The 18,360-nt window shown below is 30.7% G+C and overlaps 1 protein-coding gene across 2 annotated transcripts in view; it reads right to left on the bottom strand.

The window, feature by feature from the left end:
- Positions 1–1,428: 1,428 nt before the first annotated feature.
- The window catches only part of LOC143082979 (xanthine dehydrogenase-like), a 45,425-nt gene continuing 28,493 nt past the window's right edge, over positions 1,429–18,360 (bottom strand). Inside the window, exons 22-35 of one of the 2 annotated variants that reach the window (XM_076259037.1) lie at positions 17,083–17,187; positions 15,969–16,047; positions 14,886–15,000; positions 12,939–13,019; positions 12,195–12,304; positions 11,520–11,633; positions 10,833–10,994; positions 10,103–10,231; positions 9,269–9,399; positions 6,456–6,587; positions 5,342–5,465; positions 4,573–4,669; positions 2,571–2,678; positions 1,431–2,185 (exon numbers count right to left, since the gene is read on the bottom strand). In XM_076259037.1, coding sequence (XP_076115152.1) covers positions 2,118–2,185; positions 2,571–2,678; positions 4,573–4,669; positions 5,342–5,465; positions 6,456–6,587; positions 9,269–9,399; positions 10,103–10,231; positions 10,833–10,994; positions 11,520–11,633; positions 12,195–12,304; positions 12,939–13,019; positions 14,886–15,000; positions 15,969–16,047; positions 17,083–17,187 — 1,555 coding nt within the window. In that variant the 3' untranslated portion in view covers positions 1,431–2,117. Of the gene's footprint in view, positions 2,186–2,570; positions 2,679–4,572; positions 4,670–5,341; positions 5,466–6,455; positions 6,588–9,268; positions 9,400–10,102; positions 10,232–10,832; positions 10,995–11,519; positions 11,634–12,194; positions 12,305–12,938; positions 13,020–14,885; positions 15,001–15,968; positions 16,048–17,082; positions 17,188–18,360 lie in introns of both variants that reach the window. The other variant, XR_012980525.1, reaches the window with a different exon arrangement.

Below are 18,360 nucleotides of genomic sequence, written 5' to 3'. Positions count from 1 at the left end.
ATAGTGCATCAGCAGAGGTATGGACTTAGTGCTGTAAAAATTGGGACTGACACTTGAGTAGCATTATAATGTGCTGTAAAGGACAGAAATTTTTTGAGGAATAGTTACTGGTAATTTAGTTTTGGCAAGGATGGGTTTTAACAATCAGCAATTTAGCTTTAAAAAGGTTCTTTAACATGTATAGAGCAGAGTTCTATAAGATAGATTGATTGCATGTTCAGAACCATTACACTAGATAGAGTTTGCAAATATTATTTCTCTAATGCCTGATATCAAGAATCATCAAACAAGTGTGGCTCCTTTAGGTTGCTCACAGATGTGAAACTTCAATACTGTAAAAGTTTTAAAAATCTATAAGGCCAAATAAAAATATATTTGTGGTTCCAGTTACCCTACCTTCCATTCTTTTCAGTCGTAATTATAGCCTACCCTAAACACTTTTTTTTTGTCATTATCATTAAGCACTATTAAAGTCAGAATTTTGCTTTCATAGACTCAATGTAAAAAAAAACATTTACTAAAAGAATGCCCTACCTACCTATCCATACATGCTTTTTTAGATATAACTTGAACCACACATATTATTTTATTTGGCCTCAATGGGAGTGATAAACTGATATAAACTGTACAGTACAAATGTACCTGATAATATTTTATTAGATCAAATAATGTTTAACATTGAAAAATACATATCTTTAAAAAGTTGTAATTACATCATAGATAAATAACAAGTAAATAGAGTGAAGTAAATAAGATACCTGAGCAGATACATCAGTTATAAGTTACTATACAGTAACATGATTATAGATAGGTTGAAACAAATATAAACCTCAAAGCACTAATTTATGTATTCTCACAAAATATGGTAGAGGCTATAGAGATTTGTTTGTAACCTTATGCAATGAAAACTGTCATCTTAGTAATATGTATTAAATTGGTAACAAAACAGCTTTCAATAACAATAATCCATAAATATGTTTAACTGAGGAAAGTAATCAAGAGAACTGATCTAGATTGTCTTATATGGGAGACAATGTTAAGAGGCTTTTAAGGTCATTAGAAACAGGTTGTGAAAATATGGCAGGTAATTAAAGTTCGTGTTTTGAAGCCGAAGTTTAAAGATTGTCACCTGTTTGTCAAAAATCGACAAAAAATCAACAAAAAAGCATGGAAATTGAGCATGTGTTTCATGTAAATTCAGATAATAGTTTATTTTAAGGACATCCATGCGTATTGTGATCACTGGATTTTTACGAGATGGGTCACACTGAGGTCAATTTGCATACGGAAAATATGTCGGGGGAATTGCTTCCTGGAAGGAAGCAATTAAAATAAAGTAAATTTCTTCTAAAGATTAATAAATCAGAGAATTTTCTTCAGAAAAAGTATATGTACATTAGTTTTATAATGAAAACTATCCATTGAGTTATAAAAAAACATATGCATTATTTTTTTGGATTTGAGGTTTCTTATGACTTTAAAGAAATACATTAAAGCATTTGATTAAAGCAATTTTTAAAAATATTTAAAAAAAAAATTGGGCATTATATAAAAGGAGGTATAACATATTAAGATTGGCTTGAACATAACATTCAAGACAAATGAAAATAATATGGCACAACACTGACCAGTCTACTTATAAAAAGGACTGATATGGCACACAATAAAAAAATATATATCTAATATAAAGAATAAATCTAAACATATAATATAGAGTACAAACTACAAGTTATAAAAATATAAAATTATTGATCATTCAAATTAAAGAAGGATTTTAATCCTATAATAATAAGATTAAGAAATAAAAGGCTTTAATCACTTATAGTTTTGTGTAAACAATGTACTTTCTAGCAAAGTAAACATACAAAACAATTAAACATGCATAAAATTATGTAAGAAATACATGAGTGTGTCGTAAACAATTTGATTGGTTATTTAATAAGAATATGTGTTCAGGTCCTAGTCATACTATCACATTTCCATGTTCAGTGAACCATAAAATATGGGTCAAAACACTCGTATGGCAAATATTTCATAGGATGCAGTACATGTTATAAGTCCTATATATACATCATGCCCACCATTACCAGATCACTTGATTGCTTATGTTAACACATTCAGATTACAAATTGAGATGGATTCACCAGACAAAGTTCCTGTAATTTATCTACAGTGGCTGGTCCATCTGAAAGTAAAGATTATCGACATTAAATGTCAAGGTAAAAACTAATCAATCCAGAAATTATAAATTTTAAAATCAGGAAAAAAGATGATGATACACTTTCTTGTACAAAATAAACTGGATTCTTAGATTTCTACAGTTAGCCTGTTCATTACTTTATATAACCTAACTAACTGATTTATAAACCAATTTATTCTCATGCTGAATAGGAATGCAGCATTTTCTGTCAGACATCATTAAAGAAGCATATGTCAAATAGAGAAAATTAAGTGAAATACTCTTGCATTTCAGGAAATATCCCAATTTCAAAAAGTGATCTTTTATGTAAATATAGGAAAAATAGGTGCAAAGAATGTGAACTTACTGAGAGCAAAGAATTTGAACTTACCGAGTGCAAAGAATGTGTTGTTCTGTATATCTTGCCTGGCAGCTTCTACACATCGTTTCAATGCAAACAAAGCTGAACAACTCATACATAATGGTGGTTCTCCAACAGCTGAAAAAATCAAAATGAAATACACCTTGCATTGAGTTGAAATTTTACACAACCGGAGACAAAAGAATAATATACCTGTGAGTTTACATAAAGACAAAGAAAGAAGAAAATATTCATTTTTTTTTAAATAATTTTTACTAATTTTTTTTTTTAACCTATTTGCATGATGATGAGTACACATATAAATGATTAAAATATCACAATGACTTCAAGACAAAAATAAACAATAAATAACCAATGCCATGAACTGTTGATTGCATTCTTACAGGACATAAAGTTTTATTTTTCAGCCCTTGTATTGTAAATTTAATTCCATACAGTACATATTACATTTTTTTTTGTAAACTTTTGTCACAGAAAGCTCAGTGTTACATTCACTTATAAGACTGTTGTAATAATAAAAGATTTCAACTTATCGACCAGAATAGATATAACCAGATGCTCCACAGGGCGCAGTGTTATATGACCGCAATTGTCGAACCCTGAACAGTTGAGGCAAGTATGGACACAACATTTAAGCTTGATACAGCTCTGAATTTGGATTGTGATTAAATAGTTGACACAACATAGGTTTCTGACACACACAGAATGAATGTGGTCTAAGAACTTAAACTTAAAAACTTAAAAATTTTAAATTGGACATTTACCTATTATGGTCCAATATCCAAAATCTAAATACATGGTTAGATTCAGCATATCATAGAACCCCAAGAATTCAATTTTTGATGAAATCAAATAATGTTCAATTTTAGACCCTTTAGACCTCAATGTGGACCAATTTGATAACCAGGCCCAAATATAAGTTTACTTTTTGACCCTTTGCCGTATTGGGAGCCCTTTGGACTCTAATGTAGACCATTTTGAAAACGGCACAATACTGTGCAATAAAAGATTTCTTACTATTGCACAATGCTGTGCAATTGAAAATTTCTTGCTATTGCACAATACTAAATATAATAATTTTGGAACCTGATTTGGACCAAAACTGGGCCAATAATCAAAAATCTAAGTACATGTTTAGATTCAGCATATCAAAGAACCCCAAGAATTCAAGGTTAAAATTAAGCTTAGTTTAATTTTGGACCCTTTGGACCTTAATGTAGACCCATTTGAAAACAGGATCAAAAATTAAGAATCTGAATACACGGTTAGATTTGGCATATCAAAGAACCCCAATAATTCATTTTTTGACGAAATAAAACAAAGTTTAATTTGGGATCCTTTTGACCCCTAATTCATTGGGACCAAAACTCCCAAAATCAATCCAAACCTTGCTTTTGTGGTCATAAACCTTGTGTTAAAATTTCATAGATTTCTATTAAATTATACTAAAGTTATTGTGCAAAAACCAAGAAAAATGCTTATTTGGGACCTGTTTTTGGCCCCTAATTCCTAAACCATTGGGACTAAAACTCCCAAAATAAAACCCAACCTTCCTTTTGTGGTCATAGACCTTATGTTAAAATTTCATAGATTTCTGTTTACTTATAAAGTTGTTGTGCGAAAACCAAGAATAATGCTTATTTGGGCCCTTTTTGGCCCCTAATTTCTAAACTGTTGTGACCAAATCACCCAAAATCAATCGCAACCTTCCTTTTATGGTCATAAACCTTGTGTTTAAATTTCATAGATTTAAATTTACTTTTACTAAAGTTATAGTGCAAAACCAAATGTTTTCGGACGACGATGACGCCAACGTGATACCAATATACGACTAAAAAATTTTCAATTTTTGCGGTCGTATAAAAACAAGGTACCATTCATGTATAAAAATATAACCAAGTTAACTAACAAGTAACATTAAAACAATGACTAGATTAAGCCCTTTTCCCCTGTGAATATATCCAGCTATAACAATATGAATTTTATGTTTGGAAGACAAAAAAAAAAGTACCTTTTGACCTCAGAACTCCTACTGGGTTTGGTGCATTTTTCAGTAACTGTATCCTAAAATCTATTGGTATGTCTTTTGCCATTGGTGGTTTGTACTCCTGTGAATATATTTAGTATGTCAGGGCCTAACAGTCATAAAACTGTACTTAGTAATCAGAGTATAAAACTTGTCCTAGAAACATTGAATGAAGTACTTTGATTGGTTTATTTCTGGGTGTGAGTATGATTATCAGTTATTATTACATTGGTTGTAATGAATTACATTGATTTCCCAGTCAAATAAAAACCGATAATTTCACATGTGAAATAAACGTGGTTATTTCACTCTCTTACGTCATACAACAAAAGGCGTTGTCAAGACGTCGATAACGTCGGATCAAAACATGCGTAGGAAAAACATATAGTTCCTTACATTTTCTACATTAATTTCATAAAAAAAGAGCCATTTGCCAATGTAATAAAAAGAATAACTAATCAAAGAATTCAAATATCGAAAAATATTCAACTCATGACCGAACAACACTGATAATTAACTCATGCGCTACGCCCATTTGTGAATTAATGTGTTGTTCGGTCACTCGTTGAATATTTTTCTCTATTTGAATTCTTCGATTAGTTATTCTATAATTAGCAATAATAAATTAATTTCTGAATTTACAGTAGTAATTATTATCATTCAAACCATCAGATAAAACTTATAAATCTTTGACTATAAATTTTTTAATATTAAAACAGAACTACTTTCTGGTCAAATTTTTATAAGGACTAACCCAGGTACTGCGAGTCAACAGTTGACCAGTTGTGCTTTCAAACTTGACTTGTTCTGTCAGCCAATATCCAAGTCCCATTACAAAAGCACCTTCAACTTGTCCCACATCAATCATTGGGTTCATACTAAAAATATCAAGAAGTACAATCATACCTGCCAACTTTACAAAATGCCCATGAGGGTTTTACGTGAAAGATGGTTCTTATAGTCCTACAAAACCTTCAAGGGACCTTCAAATATATTCTAATGTGTTTTTTTGGTTTCTTCGTGCTTTAACAAGCTCATAGCCATTGATAAATTAATTGTTTTCTTTAAAATAGTGGACAAAATTGCTCTTACAAAATTTCCACTTGGGAGCCTTCATGGGGGAAATCCCCCGCAAATTGTGACAGTTGGCGGGTATGTACAATGTATTATAATTGTGTAAGGCAGTATCAAATGACCAGTACAAATGCTCTGTTTTTATGTCAAATATTTATCCTTTTCATGAGGTTTGACGTAACAGTACCTTTAGTAGGGTCAATATATGTATAGAAACTATCTTGAAATAAATACAAAACCAAAATACTGCAGTCAAAAATCTTCAATGAAATGAATCAAATAGATATAGGAAAATGTGGTGCGAGTGCCAATGAGACAACTCTCCATCCAGATAACAATTTATAAAAGTAAACCATTATAGGTCAATGTACGGCCTTCAACATGGAGCCTTGGCTCACACCGAACAAAAAGCTATAAAGGGCCCAAAAATTACTCGTGTAAAACCTTTCAAACGGGAATTCAAAGCCTGAATGTACTAAAAATGTAGTTTCTATAAAAATAAATTGAAAATAATTCTACGGACCCTGTGTCCCATATTTAAATGTTGCTGTCTATGTAAAAGAGTTATACTGACTACCAAAATATTCATGTTTAATTGACCAGTTGAATACAGAAAAATAACATGGAGAATTTGTTAAAATCTATTGCCGATTTGTTCTTAAAAATTGGCAAAACTAATATCATGTGATTTACATTATTACAAACAAAACATCTAACTTATAGAGAAAAATACTTATATAATCAACAGGTATTTTACCATGAATATTTAATGTATCATTAAAATAATCCTTTACCTCTCTCCACAATCATATAGTATGTCTACTCTGGTGATTAAATGTTGCCCTGTCAACACATCAAATTCTACCTCTGTACAGGTAACTCCATATGAGTTGTAATAAGGATCAGTTGTACCAGGCTGGAATACACTGAAATATATTTAAAATCACAATTATTACAGAGCATTGATTTAATCTTCTTTGAACAAGATGAGATGTAAGAATCAAATTTAACAACATATTATTATGATACAGATTTTGCAATGGAGGACAATGACTTGTGATTACCAGATCAATTCATCATTAAGATCAAATATGTAGGATAGTCCGACCATCATACTGTCAGAATGAAATTAGTGTAGCAAATTATCTCCCTTCTATGACTTTGTTAGTGGATATATTAAGATTTCTGTAGCTTGTACAATGGTAGTTTAATTTCTCTCTGTGTGACAAATTATCTCCCTTTCTATGACTTGTTAGTGGATATATCAAGATTTCGGTTGCTACATGGTAGTTAAATTTCTCTCAGTGTAACAAATTATCTCCCTTTCTATGTCTTGTTAGTGGATATATTAAAAATTCTGTAGCTAATACAATGGTAGTTAAATTTCTCTCAGTGTAACAAATTATTTCCCTTTCTAAGTCTTGTTAGTGGATACATTAAGTATACTGTAGCTAATACAATGGTAGTTTAATTTCTTTATAATCGGTGTAACAAATAATCTCCCTTTCTTAGACTTTGTTAGTGAATATATTAAGATTTATGTATCTTATACAATGGTAGTTAAATTTCTCTCTGTGTAACAAATTATCTCCCTTTCTATGACTTTGTTAGTGGAAATATTAAGATGTCTGTAGCTAATACAATGGTAGTTAAATTTCTCTCTGTGTAACAAATTATCTCCCTTACTATGACTTTGTTAGTGGATATATTAAGATTTCTGTAGCTTATACAATGGTAGTTAAATTTCTCTCTTTGTAACAAATTATCTCCCTTTCTATGACTTTGTTAGTGGATATATTAAGATTTCTGTAGCTAATACAATGGTAGTTAAATTTCTCTCTGTGAAACAAATTATCTCCCTTTCAATGACAATGTTAGTGGATCTATTAAAGGGGCACTAACTACGAGATATATAAAAAATCTAAAGTTTGATTTTTTTCTGTTCAATCAATAATGAAAGTGAAATAGTGAAATAACAATTCCCTTTTAGCAGCCAAAAAGGTTCAATTTTGTCAAATTACGCTAAGAAACATTGATAATTAGTAATTCACTTGCAAGTGAATGAGTCGACCTCTTTAAATCCGTATTCATGTGAACTTCAATTTAACCCCTAGCTAGAGATTGACAACGCATGTATTGTACTTGTACTGGCTATTTAAAGAAAAAGAATGTCAACAATGAAAGTGAAACTACGGTAAATCATTTGATTACTAATTGGATGCACATAAATCATTCTTATACGGTTAAAAACAATGAGAAACATCTTTTTTTAATCTATAAAATAAAATCAAACAGACCTATAAAAATCCAATTGCACATGTTGGTTTAATCTATTCATATCTTTATTTATGTTTACATCGCTTATATGGTCATCTGAGATCAAATCGATAGGTAATTAGATGGCGTCTGGACTAAAATACACACGAAACGAACCTATATATTATCTACCCCATGCTCTGTAAACTGTTTATTTTAGACTTTTGATAGTTTGGATAAATGTTTTACATTGTCATAAATCAAATATGAGAATTTGAGTCAAATCGGTGACCATGAATTTGACAGCTAGTGCCCCTTTAAGATTTCTGTAGCTTATACAATGGTAGTTAAATTTCTCTCTGTGTAACAAATTATCTCCCTTTCTATGACTTTGTTAGTGGATATATTAAGATTTCTGTAGCTAATACAATGGTAGTTAAATTTCTCTCTGTGAAACAAATTATCTCCCTTTCAATGACAATGTTAGTGGATATATTAAGATTTCTGTAGCTTATACAATGGTAGTTTAATTTCATTCTGTGTAACAAATTATCTCCCTTTCTAAGACTTGTTTGCAGATATATTAAGAATTCTGTAGCTTATACAATGGTAGTTAAATTTCTATCAGTGTAACAAATTATCTCCCCTTCTAAGACTTTGTCAGTTGATATATTAAGATTTCTGTAGCTAATACAATGATAGCTGATTTCTCTCATTGTTACAAATTATCTCCCTTTCTGAGGCTTTGTTAGTGGATATATCAAGATTTTTTTAGCTAATACAATTGAAGTTAAATGTTTCTCTGTGTAACAAATTATCTTCCTTTCTATGCCTTTGTTAGTGGATATATTAAGATTTCTGTAGCTAATACAATGATAGCGGATTTCTCTCATTGTTACAAATTATCTTCCTTTCTATGCCTTTGTTAGTGGATATATTAAGATTTCTGTAACTAATACAATGTTAGTTAAATTTTCCTCATTGTAACAAATTATTTCCATTTCTAAGACTTGTTAGTGGACATATTAGATTTCTGTAGCTAATACAATGTTAGTTTAATTTCTCTGTGTGACAAATTATCTCCCTTTCTTAGACTTGTTAGTGGATATATTAAGATTTCTGTAGCCAATACAATGGCAGTTAAATTTTTCTGGATGTAAAACATCATCTCCCTTTCTATGACTTTGTTAGTGGATATATTTAGATTTCTGTATTTAATACAATGGTAGATACATTTCTCTCAGTGCAACAAATTATCTCCCTTTCTATGACTTTGTTAGTGGACAAATACAAAGGTATTTAAATTATTCATTTTAGAAGCTATCAAAACTAAAAATAATGTATAAATTACCAATATCTTGAAGATAAATCTACTTTGTCTTCTATACATTTCTGTGTCCATTCTTTCCATGTCGGATTTTTCATTTTAGCCTTCACTGGTGCCATTCTTGTTTTCAAATCTTTGCAACAGTTTATCACAGCCTTTTTAAAAAACATTTAGGTATATCAATTACTTTTGTCAGCAAAACTATTCATTATACATGCACTGCAGTTTGTAAATTTTTGACAATCTTTAAATTATTGGATTTCTGTTTAGTCCTATCTTTCCATTAAATTTTTGTTTTGTCTAAAATTATTCCAGTCGCTTAAGCCATTTATACACATTTTGTCTAATGTGATATGTTTGATTTGAGTTTTTTTTCAAAAATTGCGTTTTATTTTTCAAAGATCTTTTTTATAACTTATCTAAAAACAAAATAAAAACCTTTAAACACTGCAAAATATTTGTTTGTTCATGTCTGTAATTCTGATGGACAAATATGCTGCCATTCTGTTTATTTTTTTCTTCTAAAAAGCGCTTTAGGTTAAGAATATTTTTACTTTTACAGCCAATTTCAATGAGTATGTAGCTAAAGGTAATATCTTTGGTTAGCTTGCTTGCTAGTTGAACCATGAAGTCATTGTAAGTTTAGGTATGCTACCCTCCTTTCGAAATACCCTAGTCCTGCAGACAGATAGTTTGGTTATCTGTCAGACTAGTCTACTCTTAAAGGAGGGTCGTTTACTTAACCTAACAATGACTTCACAGTCCAGCTAGCAAGCAAGCTAACCAAAGATATTACCTTTAGCTACATACTCATTGAAATCGGCTGTAATGCTACAAGATATTTATCATATTACTCACCAAGCAGCAGAGCTCACTGGTAATACTACCTCCTGTTGTATAATCATTGGCATTGGTTAAGGAACTGTTGGCCTTGATCTTAATCAAATCCATAGGTACACCAAGTTCATAAGCACATACTTGTGCTACCTTAATGTACATTAAAAATTGAAATAAAGACAACTGTTTTAATGGTATCTCATTAAAAGCAAGATCTCTCATGATTTCCACAAATTAGCTTCTGCTTATTGTAATCTTTCATCAACTCTTGTAACAATTTAGAGATAAACAATTGTTTTTTAATATATTGACCTCTAAATGTCTTTTGGTTACTTGTGTTGTTGGGTTACTTTCTCTTTGACATATACCCAATATTTCCTTTCATGCAATTTTGCCTTATATCAGTGTTTGACATGAAGTGAAACCGTTTTTACACAAATCCCATGTAAAGTAGAAACCTGTTTTCTCTGAAATAATATACCAGGACAACCAATTAATACTGTATAATTTCAACCAATTAAAACATAAATCTGGTCCAATACATACAAATTTAGAGTCCTAACGGTTTTCAATTTGAACAGTCTTCAAATATGCTATATCCCTAGGGAAGTTAAGAGATTTGTATCATCTGCTTTCTCCATCAGAAACTGTTTAATCATTATATTCTAAGTTGGTAAACTTAACTTTCCCAACTATTCATGAGGATCATTCCTAGTTAGTAATTTTAATCCCTATATATTTATATATTTACCTTAGTGTTGATCCCCTGTCCAGTTTCAATGCCACCATGTGATATAGATATACTGCCATCTCCAGCATAGATGTTTACAATGGCATTAAAATGTACTCCAACATAGGTCAGGGCAAACTTCATAGGAACAATTGACAGACCTTTCTTCTTCCATCTATTTGCCTTATTGAAGAAAAAATATAAATGAAATTCATACAGAATGCTACCCAAAATCTGTGATTCTTCCAGGAACCTTTCAAATCACTTTTAACTTTGAATTTCAGAAGCTGACAATTTTATTTATCTAGAGCCAAAACTATCAGAAAAAGAATGTGTCCATAGTACACGGATGCCTAACTCGCACTATCATTTTCTATGTTCAGTGGACCGTGAAAATGGGGTCAGAACTCTTAATTAAAATTAGAAAGGTCATATCAAAAGGAACATGTATATTAAGTTTCAAGTTGATTAGACTTTAACTTCATCCAAAACTACCTTGACCAAAAACTTTAACCTGAAGCGGGACAGACAGACGGACGGACAAACAAACAGACGAATGAATGAACAGACACACTGACCAGAAAACATAATGCCCCTCTACTATTGTAGGTTGGGTATAAAAATGTTAATAGTGAACTTCATTAGCAAGCTTTCATTTTGTATAAAGAAACTAAAAGATTGCAAGTAAAGTGTATTTATAGAACATACCTTATTAAACTCCTCAACAGTCATCTGTCTCTTTCCAAAATCAGATGAAGTCGCAAGATCATTTACAAGTTCTATGATGTTACAATACTTCAATGTACCACCTAAAGGGGTTTTCTGTTGGAAAAAAATATCAAAACACAATTAATATCTAGACACAACTTATGGAACTTAAAAAAATTGTGAAAATTTAATATGAATAGAAGAAAAAACCATTTCAACTCATAATACATTTTCTTGCACCTTTTAGAAGCAAAAAAAAACAACCTAAAAAAAACCTGAAACCTTTGCCATAAATGTAGATTTTCAATGGCAAATTATGAAAAATTCAAATGATCAAATGAGGAAAAAATACAAACAAGTAATGAGTCTTTCTCTAGATGTTTCAATACATGCTAATTAATTTGGGTTTCAGCAACTGCTTTAGGTTTTGGTTTATTCTAATTTTATGAGAGTATGTGTATATAAAGTAAATAAGTTTTCTTGGTTATTTTATACCCAAATGACCTTCTTTTTTGCATGTTAGCAAACGGACAGTTGCTGCTCATATTAAACAAAACACATATCTATATACTAGTAATTTATATGAAAAAATTTATTGTGCACTGTGCTATAAAATGAAGAATTCAATAATTAGAAAAATTAATGCAAAATGGAGTAAAAAATATTTATAAATACCTGTCCTTTTTTGTACAGATTGACAGTTCTGAGATATGTAGGATCAAGATGAAGTTCCTTAGCAACATGCTCCATGATTGATTCCATCACAAAAATTCCTGGGGTAGAACCTATTCAATCAGAAGTAAACTTTTCAAGGTCATTTTCCAAAACATCTTTCTAATGTATCTAAGATCTATATAAATTATGCTATAAAGACTAAATTTTTCTTATTTCTATATTAATGATATCAAAAAAATAAGACCCAATATAAATTGCTTTAGTTATGCTGAATTTATCAGTGATGTTAAAAGTGCATCAACTCATAAATGAGGGTCATAATGGTGGTACCTTCATGATGAATAATGGTAAAATATCTTGCCATATGACATTAACAATAAATTTTGGTGCATTACGATAAAATGTACATTTTCTTTTTGACGATAAAAAAAATTACTCAATTTGTCGAATCATGTTAAATTCTTTCCAAAAATAACAGTAACTGATTATTTTGTAGACCCCTGATGGATCACAATAAGGATATTTTGATGAATCACGATAAAATCTGGTATCTATATAATGACCATTTGACACCTGACAATAAAGTGCATTTTTACACTTATAAATGTAAAGAGTATTTCATATTTCAAATGAATACACTAAGTGTAATTCATAATTTAGGGGAAAATGTATCTAGTAAATAATAGATGTTTGTTTTCATGAACATATGTTAGGGAGGAGGGATGATTCTGTTCAAGTTTATACCTGGTGCTCTGCAATATGTATTCATTGGTTTATTTGTCTTCACTGCTACTGGTGTTAGCTTCCAGTTTTCACAATAATAAGCTGAAATGATTTAAACAGATATATATAATCTGTCTAAAATATCTGGATCTTATTTAATACACAAAAACTAGATGCTCCGCAGGGCGCAGTTTTATATGTTCGCAGAGATCAAACCCTAAACAGTTGGGGCAAGTATGGACACAACATTCAAGCTTGATACAGCTCTGAATTTGGATTGTGATTAAATAGTTGACACGTACAGCATAGGTTTCTGACACAAAACGAATGTGGTCTAATGAACTTAAATTTAAATTTACCTATTATGGTCAAAATGGGCCCATAATCATAAATCTAATACATGTTTAGATTCAGCATTTCAAAGAACCCCAAGAATTCAGTTTTTGACCCTTTTGAAAACGGGACCAAAAACTTAAAATCTAAAAACACAGTAAGAATTGGCATATCAAAGAACCCCAATAATTTGTTTTTTTTGATGAATTCAAACAAAGTTTAATTTTAGACCTTTTTTACCTCAATGTGGACCAAAAAAGCCCCAAAATCAAAAATCTAATTACATGGTTAGATTTAGCAAATCAAGAACCTCATATATTCAATTTTTGTTGAAATCAAACAAACTTTGATTTTGGACCCCAATTTAGACCAACTTGAAAACTGGGCCCATAATCAAAAATCTAAATACATTTTTAGATTCAGCATATCAATGAACCCCAAGAATTCAATTTTTGTTAAAATCAAACTAAGTTTTATTTTGGACCCTTTGGACCATAATGTAGACCAATTTGAAAACGGGACCCAAAATTAAAAAAAAATGAATAAATGGATAGATTCGGCATAATAAAAGAACCTCAATAATTCAATTTTTGATGAAATCCAACAAAAAGTTTAACTTTGGACCCTTTGGATCTCATGTGGACCAATTTAAAAATGGGGACCAAATTCCAAAAACTAAGTACACGGTTAGATTTAGCATATCTAAGAACCCCATGAATTCAAGAATAAAACCCCATTGAAATTGGTCAAGAAATAAGCAATTTATACAAAGTTTTAGAAAAGTATTGTTTTTGGCCCCTAATTCCTAACCAGTTTGGGCCATAACCTCCAAAATCAATCTCAACCTTCCTTTTTTTTGGAATGGAACCTTGTGGTACAAATTCAGAAAGATCAATACACTTACACACACGTTATTGTCTGAAAACTAGAAAAATACTTATTTTAACCCCTTTTGGGCCACTTGTTCCTAAACTGTTGGGACTTAAACCGCCAAATCAATCCCAACCTTCCTTTAGTGGTTATAAACCTTGTGTTAAAATCTTATTGACTTCTATTTACTTATAATAAAGTTATTATCCGGAAATCATCCGTCTTTGGATGACGCTGACAACGGCGACGATGCAGATGACGACTACGAGATACCAATATGCAACCAAATTTTTTTTAATTTTTGCAGTCGTAGAAAAATAATTACAAAACAATGCAGTGCAATACATTTCACTACAGTTATTTAGATATATTCACTGATAAACATGTTTATCTTTTTTAAAAATATATCTTTGATTTTTCTGTGTGATAATTGGTCAGTGACATTGCCTATGAAAATAAGCCACAAACAGATTATCTATGATATTTAAAAACTCAAGAAAGTTTCTCTGCTCCTCTCATTTCAGGACTAAGGCCCTTCCATGAGATTATAACAGAGAAACTCCCTCACTCTTCAGATGAATAATCTACATGTATGTTTTTTTTTTTTTATAATTTTTTTACCATTATAACTTTAACAGAAATTCATTTTATCTTACTATTAAAATCTGTTCAAAGTTTTAAAATAATGACACTGTTACTCCATGCTCAATTATTTTTTTAAAAAAGAATTATATGATTTATAATTCTTTAATACAGGCCTTTTACCATTATCTATGAACGTGAATGCCACAGGGAGGTTGTTGTCATTAGGTAAACATCCCAAATCAGAATACAACTGAATCTTTATTCCGTTCAATTTACCAACTTGCATACAACCAACCTACAACAAAATATCATATTAATTAAAGAATTGATAAAACATTTTGTACACTGAAACCTTAAAACAAAATGTCATACTTATTTAACTTCAGTTTGTTAAAATATTTCAAAAGACATGTTTCCATTGTTAAGTAGTATGATATTTTAAAGGATTGATTAAACGTAAGTAAAATCAGCTTTGGCTGATTTATGTAACTGTAAATTAAGAAATTATTGCGATGTTTTTATTATTGCTAAAAAATTTGACTAGGTTATAATTGCAATAATTCAAACTCAAATTAAAATTTTTTTTTTAATTAAACAAAATTTTTCTCAATATCGCAAAAATTAAAATTGCATATTAATCTATATTGACAAAATCACAATAATATATGCATACAATAATTTCTAAATTTACCGTAGCTTAGATTGTTAATGACACTGCATAGAATGTAAGATTGGTATGCTAAAAGCAAAGAATTTTCAATGCAATAAGAATTAACACTTCTGCAAAAAATCAAATGAAACAAACAAATAACTGCTGTTGATTTTTGTTTTACCTTCAATAAAATTGAGAATGGAAATGGGGAATGTGTCAAAGAGACAACAACCCGCCCAAATAAAAAACAACAGCAGAGGGTCACCAACAGGTCTTCAATGTAGCGAGAAATTCCCGCACCCGGAGGCGTCCTTCAGCTGGCCCCTAAACAAATATATACTAATCCAGTGATAATGAACGCCATACTAATTTCCAAATTGTACACAAGAAACTAAAATTAAAATAATACAAGACTAACAAAGGCCAGAGGCTCCTGACTTGGGACAACACTGTTATAACTTTTAGTAAAGTATTGCAGGTAAAATACTTGAATAATTGCAAAATAATTGCAAGCTAAATGAAGAAAGCATGACTATATGTTATGTTTTTAGTGTAAAGACTAATTGAATGTTATGATTAAGTATTGAATAAAAGCTTATGTCATTACATACTGTGTAGTCTGCTCTGTAAGAAAATCGTCTTCCAACCATTTTCATGTTGGTGTGAAATTCCATATTTAACTTCACAGTCCTTAAATTAAAATGAAAGTTCTTAAAAGAGATCAACTAGCTACATTATACACTTGATTTTGAAGCATTACTCTTCCGTCAAAGTGTTCTGTTTTAGTTCACGTTATTTGATGTCATTTGTAAGTTTGTTGGGCATAAAATCTACATCAGTACATAGAGCTAAGGGATGAATACTCTAATGGGGATACCTTTATCATGACTGCTTCAATAACTGGTTTTAAATTATAGAATGCATATATTTCATTATGTGGGTTTGATTATGTACACATGAATTGAGACTGGTGTTTGAAAAATGTCAAGCTGTCACAAATGCTTTATCAGTTCAATTATACAGGGATCCAGTTAGCTCATAAAATGTTAAAATGACGTGAAAAATTAGCGTAAAGTGTGAGTATTTCTGGTAATGGAAATTATATGAATCAAACCTATTAGGATTATGTTTAGTGCTTTGGTGGAGTGCTGGAGTGGGTACTGTAAATTCAGAAATTATTGAGAAGCTTTTATTATTGCAAAAAATGTGACAGGGTGAGAATCACAAAAATTTAAACTTGCATTTATAAATTTTGTACAAAATGTATATGAATAAACAGGATTTTTATAAATATCGTAAAGATAAAATCGCATATTAGTCTTAAATGACAAAATTGCAATAATAAATGCACGCAATAATTTCTGAATTTACAGTATATTTTCTACTGTAATAAATATAACTGTCTTAAATATCAAGTCCATCTATATCCTGCCACAGCCATAACTTCCTACAATTCTGTGCATTTCCTTGACTATACACTGAATTGGCATCCATGAGAGATGGAAAAATTTACAAATTTTGTATTGTACCTTTACATTTCTATGCTTATGCCCCAAACAGCAAATCCTCCCAAAATTATATTGAAAAATTTAAGAAATATGTAATAACTTCAAAATTCATAGTTACACTAAATGTGTATGTAATCTTATAGATACATGCTTGAAGTTGGAATAAGATGCTTATTGCTTATTCTGGTTGAAAACATATGGATGTAAAAACTCATACCTTTTCATGATTTGAGCAGCAATAGCACAGCCAGCTGACACAATTAAATTCCTAGTAATCTTACTGCCATAAGCTCCACCAAGTCTCTTCACTCTGACATTTATACTGAAAATTAACATTTTTATGTCAATATAAAGATGTTATGCATAATGCTTAAAACATTTAATGAATGTTTGTAAATACAACAGCCCCTATTTTACAGCTTCTTTTAATGCTAATGTATTACACAGACCTCTCTTAAAATGATGTATTCTATTACATAACTAGAGGGTCCAAGGACCCTGTGTCGCTCACCTGATATTTTTATTTACAATTGATGCATGATAAATGCAACTGTTGTACTGTCGTTTAGTTTCAGAGATATAATACTAAAAAGTGCATTTGAAACCTGTTTTATTTCAGCCATGTGGGCAGGCAGGGTCATCATACACAGTGGTCCCTGGATATCCTAGTGGTGATTTAAACCAAGTTTGTTTAAATTTGACAGTTGTTTCAAGGGAGAATTTTGTAAAATTTATCTAACGAGAAATGCAAAGTAATGAGAAAGTTGTGAAGTTGTTTTGTTGTTGTGCAACCCCCTGCTCCCCCTTTGCCAAAAAAAACAAAAAGGTAATAAAAAATTATCATATAAGGGCAATCTATCCTATTAATGATTTCTGCAAAATTCAGTTGATTGTGCAAGGGTTGTATAGCCAGCTGAGGTCGTTAAAAAATCTCTTTTGTTGTTGCAGATAGATCTTGACCTGATAAACAATTTTACCACATGTCAGATTTGCTCTAAATGCTTTGGTTTTTGAGTGATAAGCCAAAAACTGCATTTTACCCCTATGTTCTATTTTTAGCCATGGAGTCCATCTTGGTTGGTTGGGCAGGTCACCGGACACAATTTTTAAACTAGATACCCGAATGATGATTGTGGCCAAGTTTGGTTTAATTTGGCCCATTAGTTACAGAGGAGAAGATTTTTGTAAAAGATAACTAAGATTTACGAAAAATGGTTAAAAATTGACTATAAAGGTCAATAACTCCTAAAGGGGTCAACAGACCATTTTGGTCATGTTGACTTATTTGTAGATCTTACTTTGCTGAACATTTTAGCTGTTTACAATTTATCTCTATCTATAATAATATTCAAGATAATAACCAAAAGCAGCAAAATTTCCTTAAAATTACCAATTCAGGGGCAGCAACCTATCAACGGGTTGTCCGATTCATCTCAAAAATTCAGGGCAGATAGATCTTGACCTGATAAACAATTTTACCCCCATGTCAGATTTG

Source organism: Mytilus galloprovincialis, chromosome 7 (assembly GCF_965363235.1).
Source record: "Mytilus galloprovincialis chromosome 7, xbMytGall1.hap1.1, whole genome shotgun sequence".
Lineage (NCBI taxonomy): Eukaryota > Metazoa > Mollusca > Bivalvia > Mytilida > Mytilidae > Mytilus > Mytilus galloprovincialis.
This window is presented reverse-complemented; position numbering and strand designations above follow the sequence as displayed.